The following is a 16948-nucleotide window of genomic DNA, read 5'->3' on the forward strand; positions in this document are numbered from 1 at the left end:
CTTGCCCGCCATTAGACGAACTGCCTCCTCTTCCGCACACGCCTACAGTCGTGATGTTTGGCCCTTAATCTATAATACAGGCCCAAGGTCAACAGAGACAAGGACCTTGGACTGAATCTTCTGATACCATGAGCTCAAACAAATGTTTCCTCCCTTCTGCAGGGGTATCTGGAAGGAAAGTGATGGAGGGAAGAAACCTGGATTTACATAAAGAAGAAAAGAATATTCATAGGGGAAAAGTGGTAGTCAAAGAATAACTTTAATTTTCTCTTACCAAGCAACCAACAGCTAATAAATTGATCAAAGTTGGGCTCTTGGTTCCATCCCCAGTACCAAAGGAAATAATGTGTTTGATTACATGAGTATCATCTGTATACACTTAGCATGTTTATGTGTGAGTGAAATGGAAGGTATTAATAATATAAGACAAGGGAGGGAAGAATTAAGGACTACTTAATTAATATAAGATACTTTTATTAACTGTGAATATTGAGTGTTTCTTTGCGTAGTGTTGTTTGAAAATGAACTTGGAAGCCGAGAGTGGTGATACATGCCTGCAGTTCTAGCACTTCAGAAATGGCAGAAGGATCAGGAGTTCAAGGGCAGCCTATAGTGATATTTTAGTTATGTTTTAATAAATAAAGCTTGCCTAAAATCAGGACAAAGCTAAACCACTGAAGTCAGGCAGTGGTGGCACACACCTTTAATCCCAGGATTTGGGAGACAGAGGCAGATGGATCTCTGTGAGTTCAAGGCCACCCTTGAACGTTGAAACAAATCCAGGTAGTGGTAGCTTACACCTTTAATCCCAGTATCAGGGAGTCACAAGCATTTAATCCCAGCACGAGAGGGAATATAAAATGGAGGAGAGAAAGGCTCTGGCTGCTTAGTCAGCCTAGTCTGCCTAGGCTGCCTAGGCTACTTAGTCTACGTAGGCTGCTTAGTTTACAGTCGCCCAGCCTTGGTAGAGGCAAGACTTCTCTAGTGGCTTGGCTGCTTTGCTTTTCTGGTTTTTGGGTTGAAACCTAATATCAGTCTCTGGATTTTTATTCTTCATGCTACAGTAGCCTTGACTACATAATGAGTTCAAGGCCAGCCTAGGCTACATGAGACCCTATGTATTTGTTACTTTTCTCATGGTCACTGTAACCAGATAGCTGGCATGAAGCAGTTTAAGAGAGGTCTTGTTTTGGCTCACAGTTTGAGGGGATGGAGCCCATCATTGACAACAGGTAGCTCCTTAGCAGCAGGAAGGTAGAGCTGAGACTACTTCATCCTCACATCTCAGCAGACCAAGAAGCAATGAACAGGTAATGCTGGTATTCTGGTTGCTTCCTTTTCCCCCTTTGTATCCAGTTCAGGACCCCAGATCATGACATCATATCATCAACATTCCGAGTGGGCCTTCTCTCCTTGGTTAATCCTCATTGAAACATCCTCACAGACATACCCAGAAATCTGTCTTCTAGGTGAGTCTAAATCCAATTGTGTTAACGATGAAAATTAACCATCACGTTTTATCTCAAAAACCAAAACAAAAAAAAAGCAAAACAAAACAAAAATCAACCAAAAAGAAGAGGAGGAGGAAGAGGACAAAAAAGAGAAGACTGAAGAGGTGACTCAGTGGGTAAGAGCACTCACTGCATAGGCATGAGGACTTGATCAGATGCAGGCACTCACATAAAAAAGCCAGGCATGGTCACTTGCTAATGCCAACACTGTGTGGGGTAGAGACAGAAGGATCACTGAGGCTTGTTGGCCACCAGCCTAGCTCCAGGTTCAGTAAGAAACCCTGTCCTAAGGGAATAAGAAAACCAGCAATAGGGCAGAGCATATGACAGCTCTTCTGGTCTCTGTATACACACACACACACATGCATGCACACACATGTACACACACATGTACACGCACATGCTTGCATACCTGTACAAGCACATGTACTGCAAACACACTCTCATAAAACAACTATGAAAAAGAAAATAAACTTGGATTTGATGTGAATTTATATTGGAAACTGTAAGGCAACTATAAAAACATTTTTTTTAATATAACAGAAGCCAGGTGGAGTGACACACACCTGTAATTCAGCACTCTGGTTGTAGAGGCATGAGTTCAAGGTCACTTTGTTCTACATAATGAGTCCAGCCAAAACTCTATCTCATAAAACAAAGGAAAAAAACATACATATATGTATATATATACATATATATAATTGATATGTCAAAGAGAGAAATGTGATCATATAAAAATACTCAATAAAACAACATAAAACAGGAAAATGTAGGAAAAATAGAACATAGAACAAGGGCAACAAATAGTTAATGGTAACAAGGGGACCAGCAAGATGGCTCAGCTGGTTAAGGTGCTTACTGCCAATGTTGATGACCTGTGTTTGAGTCCAGGACCTACATGGTGGAAGAAAGGAACTGATTCCTATAAGTTGTCCTCTGACCTCCACATGTGCACTGTTGTGCATGTGTATGTGTACACACACATACACTCATAGAATAAGTAAATAAAATGCAATAAAAAACCTAATCCACATGTATACATTTTACAGCCAATGCATTAGTGACAAAGAACACACAATGGGGAAAGGACAGTTTCCTCAATAAATGCTGTTAGAAACACTGGATACACACATGCAGAAGAATCAAAATGGACCTTTATCCACACCATACACAAATATCAGCAAACTGGATTAAATACCTATGGGCAAAACTCAAAAACACAAACCTACTGGAAAAGAACAGAGGAAAATCTCCATTGCATTGATCTAGGTGATAACTTCTTTTGGACATGACACTTAAAGCACAAGAAACAAACGCAAAAATAGACCAATACATCAAAAGAAATAAGAGGTGGAGACATGGCTTTAGTGGGTAAAATGCTTGCACGCAAGAATAAGGAAGTGGTGACCCTAGGGCCTGCCATCTAGTCAGTTTAACAGAATAGGTTGATCTCCAGGTTCATTTTTATTTAAAAACTAAGGTGGTAAGGTAGAAAGCCAGGCATGATAGCACACACGTTTATTTCCAGCACCCAGAAGGCATATCCTGTGAATTTTGTGTATTGAGTCCCAGGCCAGCTACATAGTGAGACCCTGTCTCAACAAATAATAAATCAAACCAAAGAGTAAAGCACACAATACTGACTCTTTGTCTCCACATGTACATGCACACACACATGCACACACATACATGTACACATATGAGCATCTACACACATTCAACACACACAAGAAACAATGAACAGAATGAAGACACAAGCTACAAAATGAAAGAAAATCTTTTTAAACTATTACCTACTAAGGAATTAATATCCAAAATATATAAGGAATGCAAAGAACTCAATAGCATACCAAAAAACAAAACAAAACCAAGAACCATCCTATGCTGTGGGACAATGGTCTGTACCCTGTCACTTGTATTTTAAATAAATGCTGTTTGGCCAGTAGCTAGGCAGGAAATATAGGCAGGGCAATAGGAATGCTGGGAAGAGGGAAGTTTCAGTCTGCAGCTGTCACCCACCTAGACATAGAGGAAGCCAGATACAGAACAAGCAAGATGTGACTGCCTCGCCAAAGAAGGTACCAAGTCATATGGCTAACACAGACAAGAATTATGGGCTAATATAAGTTATAAGAGTTAATAAGAAGCCTGAGCTAATGGGCCAATAAGTTTATAATTAAAGTAGACCTCTGTGTGATTCTTTGGGACTTAAAGGCTGCAGGACCGGGCAGAACAGAAACCCCTGTCAACAACCATATACTTTTTTTTTTATCAGTATTTTGGTTTTTTGAGACAGAGTTTCTCTGTGTAATAGCTCTGGCTGTCCTGGAACTCACTCTATAGACCAGGCTGGCCTTGAACTCAAAGATCCACCTGCCTCTGCTTCCTGAGTGCTGGTGTTAAAGGCATGTGCCACCACCACCACCCAGTCCACTCTATATTTTTAAAATAAACAAAAAGGAAATCTGAATATATATTTTTCAAAATAAGACACATAAGTCACCAGTAAGTATATAATACTCAACGCCACCTATCACGAAGAAAACACAAATTAAAGGGCTTTCATCTCATACCTGTTAGTTTGGTTATTGCCGAAAAGACAAACAATTGGTCTGGAGATGTAAGTCAGCGGTAGAGCACACTTGCCTGGCGTGCTTGAGAACCAGATCCACAAAATGCTAAAGGCATCGATGTAGGGGGGGAAAGGGGAACCTTTGCACACTACTAAATGAATACAGCCATTTTGTAAAAATAGAGGCTTAAAAAAATTGAAAATAAAGTCAGGCATATACACCTTTAATCCCAGAAATCGGGAAGTGGGTGATGGCAGGAGGATCAGGAGTTCTAGAACAGCTTCAGCTACATACCAAATTCAGGGGTGAACTCCAGCTACATTAGACATTGTCTCAAAATAAAAACAAACACATGTTTTAAAAGGTCAAAAAAACACCTCAGCAAGTGAAAGCACTTGCCATATAATCCTAGAGAGTTAGAACCCACGTGAAGGTGGAAAAAGAAAACAAAGACTCCATCTTCCACAAGGATGTTCTCTTACCTCCACCTGCACACAATGGCATGATGCTCCCATTCACCACACATCCTAGGTGGACACACCCACCCACCCTAAAATACTCAAAACACAGGCTTCTCTTATAAAAAACTGCTCTGAGTCCTGTGAGCTCAAGTCTTCCTGGAATGTTGTGTGATTTTTGAAACTCAAGTTTGTCCAGCATATCTCTCTGCCCAGTTGTGCTGGTGCTCACTAAAGTACCCCAGGTAATCATTTATACTCATGCCCAGCCCTGGTGTTTCTTTTGTATTCACAGAAATGGAAATGCATGCCCTAGAAATTATGAGTATCATATTTTATTAACTATTGAGGAGGAGGCAAGACTTCTGATTATTGCTTTATTAAAAGCATATACCCGAGGGCTGGGAGAAATTGCTTCGTGGTTAATAGCACTTGCTGCTCTTACACAGGACCAGGGTTTGGTTCCCAACACTCATAAGGCAGCTCACAACTATCTGCAACTTCGGTTCTAGAGGATTTGATGCCCCCTCTTCTAGCCTGTGCAGGCACACGTGTGGTGCACATACAGATATACAGGCAAAACACTGGTACACATAAAATAAAAATATATAAAAAATTTCAAAAATAAAAGAGCAGTTCTTTTGAAAGTGTTTATTTGGTTGTGTATAGAGGCCTTCCCTCTCAAATTCAAGAAGGAATGAAACTTCTAATCATCATCTTCTTGTGCATTTTTTTTCTACAAAGAACATGTCTGATAATGGACCATCTCACAGCCTCATCCTCCCTTCAAGGACTGCCTCTGTCACATAGCCTGAATCCCAATGCCTGGTCAAATAAAAAGAAAAAGGAGCCTGCTGGAGGAAAGAGTCCACCACAGCACTGCCCCACCCCCGGCCATACTCCTCTGCACCCCTGAAAGGAAACTCATACAACTGCAAGTTCTAGAGGTGGCAGGATGCTGAGCTCACAAAACCAAAGTGACAAACGCTTTGTCGAGGCTGGGAAAAGACCTGAGTCGGTAAAATGCCTGTCATGCAAGCCTGAGGAACTGAGTCTGGTTCACTGGATCTACACACAAAGTCAGAGGTGATGGCTCCTGGTTGTAACCCCAGTGCTGGGGAGGTGATGGCAGGTGATGGCAGGCCCTGTGGTCACTGGCCAGCTAGCCTAGCATGGCTGCTGATCACTAGGTCATAGTAAGAGACTCTACCTCAAAACAAACAAACAAACAAACCAAAAACACAAGCTGCATGGCTCCTAAGGCATTCACACACATGCACATACATACAAGTGCACCTGCACATATACAAGCACAGATACACATGAACACACATGTGCATGCACGCGTGCGCGCATACACACACACACACACACACACACACACACACAGCAAAGGGAAAATACGTTTTCTCATCACATTGTCTCCTCTCAAAGCACGTGAGATGGGTGCTCCACGACACAGAACTGCCCCTGCAGCAGTTCCAATGGCCGCGCTGCTCATCCAGGATGCTTGAGAGCCTTTCCCAAACTCATTCAGGCTTTTCTCGCTGTCTTCCAGCTCCAGGGAGCAGCCAATGAATGGAGGTTGGTTCTTTCTCAGGGCACAGGGTGCCTAATATGAAAGGACAAGGAGGGACGCAGACAGAGAAGGCTATGTGCTCCCTAACAGAAGGCCTCAGTAGTGAGTCAGAAGGCAAGGGGCCTGGCAGACCAACCAGTTTGAGAGCAGTACAATTGGATTAGGGTGAAATCCCTTCAAACTTCCCAAGATAGGCTGTGTTGTGTTCAAACACTGCCTGTGCCTCCCTGGTTCCGTCTCCACGAGAACATTGAGCCTCCATTTGCTGAACTAACCTTTCCCTGACTTCAGCACAGAACACATGGAATGAAGCCATGAAAGAAGAAGTGACAACCTTGTATCTCTACCCTAGACTATTATTTTCCCATAAAATAAACGCCCTACACTTGCTGGAAAGGCTTTGGAGTAAATCCAGCTATGGAACTAAGAGGAAAGAGCCGTGCAAGTATGAGGAACTTGCCAGGTGTGGAGGCACCTGCAATTCCTGTACTCAGGGGGTCACAAAGTTCATTGTCATCCTAGACTGCATGGTAAATTTGGGGCCAGCTTGAAACACAGCCATACCTTCTCGTAAAAACAAAAATAACAGAATGTACAAAGCAATTGTTTTTAAGAAGCTAAATATCTAAACAATGTCTGATAATTGAAGTGTGCTCTATGAAGGAAGGCTCTAGTGACCTCAGAAAACCTTAAATCAAAGCAGTACTACACTGTAGAAGTCTGTGATAATTCTGGGGTTTGTAAAAAAAAAATGACAGCATGCTGGAAATATCTTTTGAGAGCAAAAGGGACATTATGTTTTTGCACTCATGTCATATCTGACTTTATGCCAGTAAACCTGTCTACCTACCCCCAAGAGCACTGACTGATCTCACACCCCCAAAGTCACTGGCTTCCAATACACCAGCAACCTCATTCAGCACACACCACACCATAGACTTACCAGCTCCATATAATCCCAGCACTTCCGCAACCTCCAGCTTTCAGGTGGAATAGATTAGTGGAGGTGTAAGACAAGAAGAAAGAGGGTGGAAAACTAGTGAGAAATATGGAGGAGAGACTCCATGGAGACCTGTGTCAAGTCTTATCCTGTGGAATAAGAAGTGTGGTGAGGCTGGGCATGGCGGGGTTCCTCTTTAATTCCAGCGCTCGAGGCAGGTGTTGAAAGAAATAGAGTCCATTTTGGTTTTCAGGGTTGTGGGTCCTGAGAGGTTACTCATGCTCCAGCAGATTGTCTTACGTCCATGTGAATCCAAGTAGCAGTAAGTGAACTCGGTGTGTTTATAAACGGCCACACGAAAGTGGGGAGGGAAAAGTACTGGGGCAGATAGGGAGGAACTGGAGAGAAGGGACTGAGAGGTAGATCAAAAGACATTATGTGCACACACGACAGTCTTAAAGAAAAAAGCGGAAGGAGAGAACTGACTTCCACAAAATTACCTTCTGAGCTCCACATATGCCCACACACACATCATAAACACACACACACACACACACTCACACACACACATCATAAACACACTCACACACACACTCACACATACATCATAAACACACACACATCATAAACACACACACTCACACACGTCATAAACACACACACACACATCATAAACACACACACACACTCACACACACATCATAAACACACACACACACTCACACACACACTCACACACACATCATAAACACACACACACACACACACACACACACACACACGCAGATTTGGAAAGGGGTGGTAAGCTCCCAAAAGGATGAGAAAATTCAGGGTGAGAGTGGGTAGAGAGATGAGTGAGGAAAATGGGGTGGGTACCAGTGGAAGGCCACAGCAAGGGTCACAAGAGCTGGCATTGAATTTTTGGTTTGCCATGTTACAGCCATTGTCTCACCTGTCTTAATGCATGACAGTTCTGCAAACCATGTCATTTAACCATCGTAATTATTAATCATTACTGTTAATTTGACTGAATTTAAAAACACGTGGGAGTCACTCTTCCGGGCATATCTGTGGTATTTCCAGAGAGGCTTAGCTGTGGGAAGACGTGCCCTGAATGCAGGTGATACGTTCCAGAAGGTGGAGTCCCTGACTGAATCAGAAAGGAGAAGGGGCAGAACAGCACCAATCACCTCTCTCCGGTTCCTGATTAAGTGGAACGTGAGCCACCTCCATGATGGACCGCATCCTCCAACTGTGAGCCTAAAAGACCCTGCCCTGAGTCGCTTTTGCCATGTATTTTGCCAAGAGCATTTTCACGCTGTGCGCTACTTGCAGTAATTGCAGGAAATAAAAGAGTTCCATCTTCTGAGGGACAGTTGAGTGGCGGAAGAACCATAATGTGGGTCCCTCTTGACTAGTTGCAGGCATGCCCCTGTTGCATGGGCACATTTCCTCATACAGTTGCCACGCCTACATTCCTTTTCAGTTCTTTCCGTAGAGCTACGTTCTGACTCTCTTCAAAGACCTGCCTTGAACCCTACCTCCTCCCTTCAACGTTTCCTCAGTGAGCCTCAAATTTTAGTTTCAGTGATTACCCAATCCACCTTTGTGTTGAAGGGGAAAAATGAAGAAGAGGTCAGAGAGTTGATCAAAACACTACAGTCCCATATATATTCATGAGCAGAGATTTATGTAGCAAGATTTTTGGCCACATTTTGAATTGCCATCTTCTGGTGCCTTCCAATTCTGCATCATTCTCAGCTGCTGCTGCCATGTTTACCCTATACTCCCAAGGGAACCATGGGTGTCATAAGCAAAAGCCACACGACTTCAAGCCTGCCAGTTAAGATGCATCCAGTCTTTCCCCACTCCTGTTCTTTACATTTTATCCCCTCCTCACTGACAACATAACCTTATAATGGGCAATGAAGGCAATAAACAAACACTTGTTAGAAAACGAAGTCAGGCGAGGTTCTGCACGTCTGTAATCCCAGCACTCAGGCCAGCCTGATCAAGTTTCAGGCCAGCCAGGGTTACAGAATGATATCCTGTCTCAAAAGACAAAACTGAAACGAAGTAAAACTAAGATCCTTTGCTCACTCTTTCTCTCACGGGTTGAGTATCTCTCTCTTTTCACCTTTCCCTTCCTCCTCTCTCCTTCCAGTTTCTTCTGGAAAATGTGACACAGCACCAAGGTAAAGGAAGTTTGTATTAGTGAGGACTCGCTGTATGAACGACCTTAAGTTTGAGTGAGACATGAATACAGCTGGAATGTGTATATAGAAAACTTTCGGGCTAGAGAGATGGCTCAGCAGTTAAGAGCATTGCCTGCTCTTCCAAAGGTCCTGAGTTCAATTCCCAGCAACCACATGGTGGCTCACAACCATCTGTAATGGGGTCTGGCGCCCTCTTCTGGCCTGCAGGCATACACGCAGACAGAATATTGTCTACATAATAAGTAAATAAATAAATATTTAAAAAAGAAAACTTTCCACGAAGGAGAATAATGAAGAATAGATAGATCTTATTTTTATGTTAAAATATGTACCCATATACATATATGGAAATATGTGTATCTATACATATATACATTTCTCAGAAAAGTTAGATATTGATACTGATCATTTTAAATTAGGTGGTACTTATTTTCTTCTTTATACTTTTTTCTATATTGTTTCATTGTTATTTATATGATTTATTTTTAATAGCATAAAACTCAGACGCTACATCTAGTAAAGAATGTGTATTAATTGTATTAACAGTGCTAAAAGGGGAGAGTTGATGTAAGATTAGATGGGGATAGTTTTCATGTGGAATAATGATTTCCTAGTTTTCTGAATGGGATAGTATTTTTTATTTGTCTCAGATATCTATAGATAAGAAGGATAATCAGATAACACACTTTGAATTCATTGCCACAATTTTTTTCCTAAATACTCAACTCCAAATTATTTTGGATGAAAAAATAACTAACCAACAAGAATCTCTTTATAGCCATATCTAGCTGTAATACATACAATTTATCTGTACTCAGTACTAAAACAATAATAAGCCAGACATAGTAATATACTCCTGTAATCCTATCACTTGGAAAGCAGAAGCTAGAAGATTATACATCTAAGGACAGTTTGGGTTATGTGCTGAGTTTCAGGCCAGCTTGACCAACAAGGTGAGACTATCTCCAAAACAAACAAACAAACAAACTGGGCATGTTTACTGTACTAACACATGCAAATCAGAGGCAAGAGAATTAGACATTCAAGTTGATCCTTGACTATATAGCAAGTTTAAGGCTAATCTGAGCTGCAGGAGATACAACTTAAAAAAAAAACAAAAAAATAAATAAATAAAAACTATTTATGTAATACTAACATAAAAGCTCTACATGTTTTGCCTTTGGGCCAGTATGAGTTGCCCAAGTGCTGTGGGACAATGGTCTTATACTTTGTAAAGATTTGTCAGTTGTATTATTTTAATAAAATGCTGACTGGCCAGTAGCCAGGCAGGAAGTATAGGTAGGGTGATGAGAACAGGAGAATTCTGGGAAGAGGAAAGACTCAGTCTGCAGCCATCACAGAGGAAGCCAGACACAGAGGAAGCAAGGTGGGACTGCCTCACTTATGAAAGGTACCAAGCCATGTGGCTAACAGAGTCAAAAATTAGGGGCTAATGTAAGTTATGAGTTAATAAAAGACTGAGCTAATAGACCAATCCGTTTATAATTAATGTAGGCCTCTGTGTGTTTCTTTGGGACTGAACGGCTGGCTGCAGGACCAGTTGGGACAGAAACCTCAGTCAACACCCAAGAACTTCTCTTTTCTTTACTAAATCTGAGATTTGATATATCAGAAATTTAAAAGCATATATATCTTTTGAGCCCCAAAAGTCCAGGAATCTATCATGCAGATCCTTATCAAATTCCATGGGTTATGCAAGCTGCAATCCATGCAGTGCATGCTAGACAACACTGTACCACTGAGCTATCTCAACCTATCCCGTCAACATTTTGAACTGTTGCAGCCAGTGAAAGGCACAGCAGAATGCCGGAATGCTGCAGATCCACAGAGAGAAGCCACGACACAAATTTCAACTGCCATTTGCCTCCATCCTTTCCTTAAAAATGAAGGCAATAGAGGGTCATTTGAAAGAACTGATGGGGACTGAAGGGAGCTGGGAGACTAGCTTTGCTTAATCATGCCTTTATAACTAGAAACAAGAGGAAATCATTAACAAAAAGTTCTTTTCTAATTGTTGCCCACGGCACCTACGACATTCCTTCATGATTTTTCATATCACAGACTGTTCATATCACCAGTATGGAACATTTGTATTTCACTGGAAGCCAATGACACTCAAATACCTGCACAGAGATGATTAAAAACTCCATATCCATGCACAAAATCAAATAAGCATGCAGTGCCCATGCACATAGAACACTGGGCGGGGAAGCTGAAGCTGTATTTCAGTAGAGGGTGGGAGAGACCACAGGGCTACCAGACAAGGCAACTTAGAGGTAATGATGACTTGACCTTTTCATTAGTGACTAGGCCAAGTCTGGAAAGGAAATGAAGGAAAGCAGAGACTAGATTAAGGAGAGTGATGCGATTTCTTTCTTCAACCCGGAGCTTATTTTGAGTATTACACATACCCTATTTATAGCTAATACAGTTTGACATAGCTGTGCTCAAGTCAGAGCCGTTTCATCCGTCCTTCTGTGTCAAAAGGCAGTTTTCCTTTCAGGCTTTCATCACAAGCTAGAATTAATAATACTCCAGCAGCTGTTGTGGGCTGATTGACTCTCAAGTAAGATCACAGACCACAATCACTTAAACCGCATTCCATCGTAGAAACTTGGGGACATGCCTTCTTGTAACTACACGGTTAGGCTATGTCAGTGGATTTCGGCAGAGTGCCTCCACATTAGCCATATTCTCTTCCACCATGGTCAGTAGGCCTTGCTCGGAAGCATTGTTCAGCTGTTTGGCTTACTAGTACAGTAGATGTGAAACCTCCAGCCACCTGAAAGACTGCCTCAAGTATATGAATAGCGTTGCAACGCAAACGGCCGGGGAACCTTGCAAAGCAACTTATCCCATATTCCTTTTGTGTCACCCCAAAATTATCAGTGGTTTGACAAGTGAAACATGTCCAAGTTGAGTGAAAGCCATTTTGCCCTCCGAACACTCACCACAGTGTAGTAATTCTTGGTAAGTGGAACAGCATCAAATCCTTTGACAGCTTTAGGGGACAGAGGTCTCTCTGTGGAAAAGACATTGAGATAAGAATGTTAATATCACACAGTTGCATGGTGGACATTTGATACCACAGGACAGCTGACATACTGTAAAGATTCCAAGTGGAAAGATCAAGGAAATATACCTTGAAGTAAGTGGAAGCATCACTAAACTTCAGAAGGTCAAAGTTTAACCTTCTTGTTCAGACTTCTCAAGTCCCAAGGGAGGAGCAGTCCAAAGAGTTAATGGCAGAGCCAGAACAAGAGTATCACTCCCAGTTTGGTTTTATTCATGGAAGTCAGAGTCTTCACTCAATTTATTCAAAACAGGTTAAGTGAAACCAAAGCAAACTGTAGTGTATTTGTAACTGGCAGATTATCACACAAACAGAAAAGAACATAATACCAACCACTCCTTTCTTGGGGGTGCCTACTGTGCCAACAATACAATCATCATAATCGTCTACTTGCTGAAAATGTCTGTAAAATGCTTCTTTGTTTTCTTTATTGTTTTAATATTATTATATTGTATTAGAAAATGCTGCCTTCCTTCTACAAAGTTAATCTTACCTATTAACTCACAACCATAGGCTATCCTAGGACAGTATTCTATTTAAAATAAAACATAAAACCACTCACATTTCTATTTATGAGATAGAGTTTTGCCATGTATCCCAAGCTAGCCTTGAACTCCTGATCCTCCTGTTTCAGCCACCCAAGTGCTGAAGATTACAGGTGTGTACCACCACATCTGGCTATAAATGCTTAGCAGTATAATTGCATAGTATCTTTCCAGCATGCATTGCCTCCTTTTCTTCACTTCGCCTTATATTTCATTATTTTCCTGTATTCTACACTGCTTTCAACCCTTTCTGAAGCTCGGAGGCCTGCACATGGCCAAGTAAGAGTACCTCATCACACATTGATATTCTTTTAGAATATTTTTACAAGTTATGACTTTTTTACAGAACAACCCTAAAAATTAAAAATACAAAAACATAAATAAATCCTGGTGATTTTCCATTATCCAAAGTTAAGCATCATTCTGAGTAACAATTATGCATTATGTATTTTCATTCTTTTTATGAATGTGTATGTGTGAATACACATACATCTTTTCCTATAGTCTTGTAATTCTATTACAATACAGTTTCATAAATATTTCCCATATAATATTGATTTTAACTTTTATTGTATTAAAATATTCCTAATATTTATTTGGGACTAAGTAGCATTAAAGACATTTTATTTATCTTTACAGCACCCTGTTAATGGAGATCATCTTATTTTACAAAGAAGAGAGGACAGAAACCAGGAATGTAATGTTCTTTGCCTAAGGTCATGCAGATAGGAAACTGGCAGAACCAAGATCAAAGCTGAGGCAGAACTTCCTAAGGAGGCGCTGCCCCCAATCAATAGAATCTCCAGAGCCAAAACTACTTAAAGGGCTTGGTCAATAGCACTGGGCAGAAGCTGACACAGAACTTCAGTAAAGATTACAAGTTAAGTTTTTTGTTCAATTATTATTTAAAGTAATCTTGATAAAAATAAAATTTTTGAGCCTGCTGTGGTGGGTCAAACTTATAATCCCAGTCCTAAAGAGGATGAGGCAGGAGGCTTGTCATAAATTTTAGAATAGGTAAGGATACCTAGGGAGTTGAAGGTCAACTGAGCTACATAATAAGACTATCTCAAAAAAAATGAAGAAATGAAAATCACTTTTTAAGTATAAAAGCAAGGTCTACAGACACAAGACATGGAACAAGTTCCATCTCCTTTGATCTCAGAAACTAAGCAAGGTTAAGTCTGGTTAGTATGTGAATAAAAGACACCGGCAAGATGCTGTCACCAATCAGAAGCAAGGCCAAGCGAAGTGCATTCCACTGAGGGAGTGCCTGCTAAGACATAGCCAAGGGCAGGAACGGCTGATGGAATGCATAATGCAATTGAAACACAATGTTAACTATGCAAAGGAGAACGGAGGAGAATCAAACATGAAAGAAGTAGATGCTTTAGAGATTTCTTGATGACTGGGATGACTGAACGCCATGGATAAAGAATTAGTTCTTTGAAAGTGAAGTCAAGGATGGGAGAGACAACAATGCATGACAAACATGTATGAAATTGTTAAAGAGAAAATTTCGTAACAGTTTTACATATTTTTCAAAAAAATTAATAAAATAATCAAAGCTCTAATAAGAAGGTGAGAGCGAGACAGAGAGAACAAACTACCAAAATCAGGGGCCATAGATGACTCAGTGGGTAAAGGCCCTTGCTGACAAACTGAGTTTGAGCCCTGGACCCACACAGTGGCAGAGGAGAACTGACTCCCGATTCCCAAAGTTGTCTTTTCACCTCTACTTTGCTTGCACACACACACACACACACACACACACACACACAGAGGGGGGGTTAATTAAATTTTTAAGAAATAACTTATCAGTAACAGGGATGAAACAAAAGATTTTACTTCAGAGCCTGGAAAATAGGAAATATCATATATAAGGAAGAGTAGTTTCCTAATCTGCCTTAATACAAATCCAATTAACCATGCTCCTAATCATCTTCTCGAATAATTTAATGACTCCTTAACAGGATCAGCTGGAGAAAATAAGATTGGTTTAAAATCTTTGTTTCAAATCATGCTTGTTTCAATCTTTCCTGGCAGGGAATTCTTTTTTTTTTTTTTTTTTTTTTTTTTGGTTTTTCGAGACAGGGTTTCCCTGTAGTTTCTAGAGCCTGTCCTGGAACTAGCTCTTGTAGACCAGACTGGCCTCGAACTCAGAGATCCGCCTGCCTCTGCCTCCCGAGTGCTGGGATTAAAGGCATGCGCCACCACCGCCCGGCTCGTGGCAGGGAAATTTTTGCATGGAAAAGAAGAAGGTGTCTTTCCTTATTTCTTTCTTTTGCTTTTTCCCTTTCTTTCTTCAACAATGATTTGGGGGGAGGGTTGTTTTTGTTTTTGTTTTTAGACAGGGTTCCTCTGTGCTGCCCTGAGTGGCCTGGAACTCACTCTGTAGGCCTCACGAGCCCCAGAACTCACAGAGATTCACCTGCCTCTGCCTCCCAAGTGCTGGGATTAGAGGCAGGCGCCAACACTGCCTGACTCCATGCTTCTTTTTAAGATAAAGTTTTGCCAGCAGTCCAGTTGACTGACAACTCACGATCGTCCTCCATTTTCAGCATCCTGGGTGTTAGGAGTATAGGTGTAATTCACAATGACTGTCTTGGGAGAAGATGAATGAAGAATCTTTACAAAAACCTCAGCGTTTAGGACCAGCGAGATGGCTCAGAGAATAAAGATGTTTGTTGTTTGCCACCAAGGCTGATGGCTTTAGTTTGAGTATTTTCTTTAATTTTGCCAAATACAATTATACTGGATATTGTAACAGATTCTTGCTTGATAACTATTTTGTTTTATGTAACTTTACTATGTTAAAGTAAAAACCTTCCTTTTTGATTAGACAGAAAGAGGGAAATGCTGTGGTATGCATGGTCTTTCTGCATGCTCTGAATATGTATGGCTCTCATTTGTTGATAAATAAAAGCGCTTTGGCCTATGGCAAGGAAGGATAGAGCCAGGTGGGAAATTCAAGAACAGATATAGAAGGGCAGAGTCAGGGAGACGCCAGCCAGCCAGCCGCCAAGGAAGCAAGACAGGTAAAAAAATATGGGGTAACAATCCATGTACCACATGGCAAAGCATAGATTTAAAAATATGAGTTAATTTAAATGTAAGATCTAGCTAGTAATAAGCCTGAGCCCTCACCCAAGCATTTATAAGTAATATTAAGTCTCCAAGTGGTTATTCAGGAACTGGTGGGTGGGTGAGAAACCTCTGATTACACATACATTTTTAAAATTTATTTTCAGTTTATATGAAGGAGTGTTTTGCCTGTATATGTGTGCACAAACTACGTACATGCCTGGTTCTTGCAAGGCCAGTATAAGCTGTTGGAGGCCCTGGAACTAGAGTTTACAGACAGTTGTGAGCCTCCAAGCGGGTGCTGGAAATTAAATCCGGGTCCTCAGAAATAGCAGTGAGTACTTTTAACCATGAGCCATCTCTCCACCCCAATTGTGGCTTCTGGACGTCACTGATGTTGAAGTTCTATCCTCTCAGTGAGACGTTTTTATCATCATACTCATAAAGACCGACTACGTCTTTAACCTCAAGGACATGCTGAAAGCTCGCTGTGTCTCTGTCTCTCCGTGTGTGTAAGAGAGAGACAGAGACAGAGACTCAACTACTCAATTTCTTGCTTTTCTATAGTATCTTGTGGGTTGTTCTTTGTGCTACACTTCTCTCGAAGAGCCAGGGAAAGCACTGCTTCTGTGCCTCTGAGCACAGTAATATCTGCCCCAGACCTACAGTGGAATCTAGAACTTAATATGCCTCTCCCTGAAGACAAATTTACCCTAGCACTAAGTGTTCTTGTGAATGACAGTCTCAAGAGATGGAAACTGCATAGCATTCCCCTGGCACAACCCTCTGCAGGGGGAGGGTTATATGTCTCTGGGCTTGCTTTGTCATTACATGACATTACAAAAATACTCTGAGTATTAGGTTGAATGTCTCACCTCCCAGGCTAGGTGTGTGAATTTGTCAGAATCACTGACTGTCCAAGTGACCATATGGCTATACCTTTGTCCC

General features: G+C 41.2%; 1 protein-coding gene across 1 annotated transcript in view; it reads right to left on the reverse strand.

Moving 5' to 3' along the window:
* Arhgef6 (Rac/Cdc42 guanine nucleotide exchange factor 6) overlaps positions 1–16948 on the reverse strand; it is a 119982-nt gene that overhangs the window by 59161 nt on the left and 43873 nt on the right. The window contains 1 exon segment of the mRNA XM_038317173.1: positions 12250–12320. Within this exon segment, the coding sequence (XP_038173101.1) occupies positions 12250–12320 (71 nt within the window).

This window comes from Arvicola amphibius, chromosome X, assembly GCF_903992535.2.
Source record: "Arvicola amphibius chromosome X, mArvAmp1.2, whole genome shotgun sequence".
NCBI classification, from domain to species: domain Eukaryota; kingdom Metazoa; phylum Chordata; class Mammalia; order Rodentia; family Cricetidae; genus Arvicola; species Arvicola amphibius.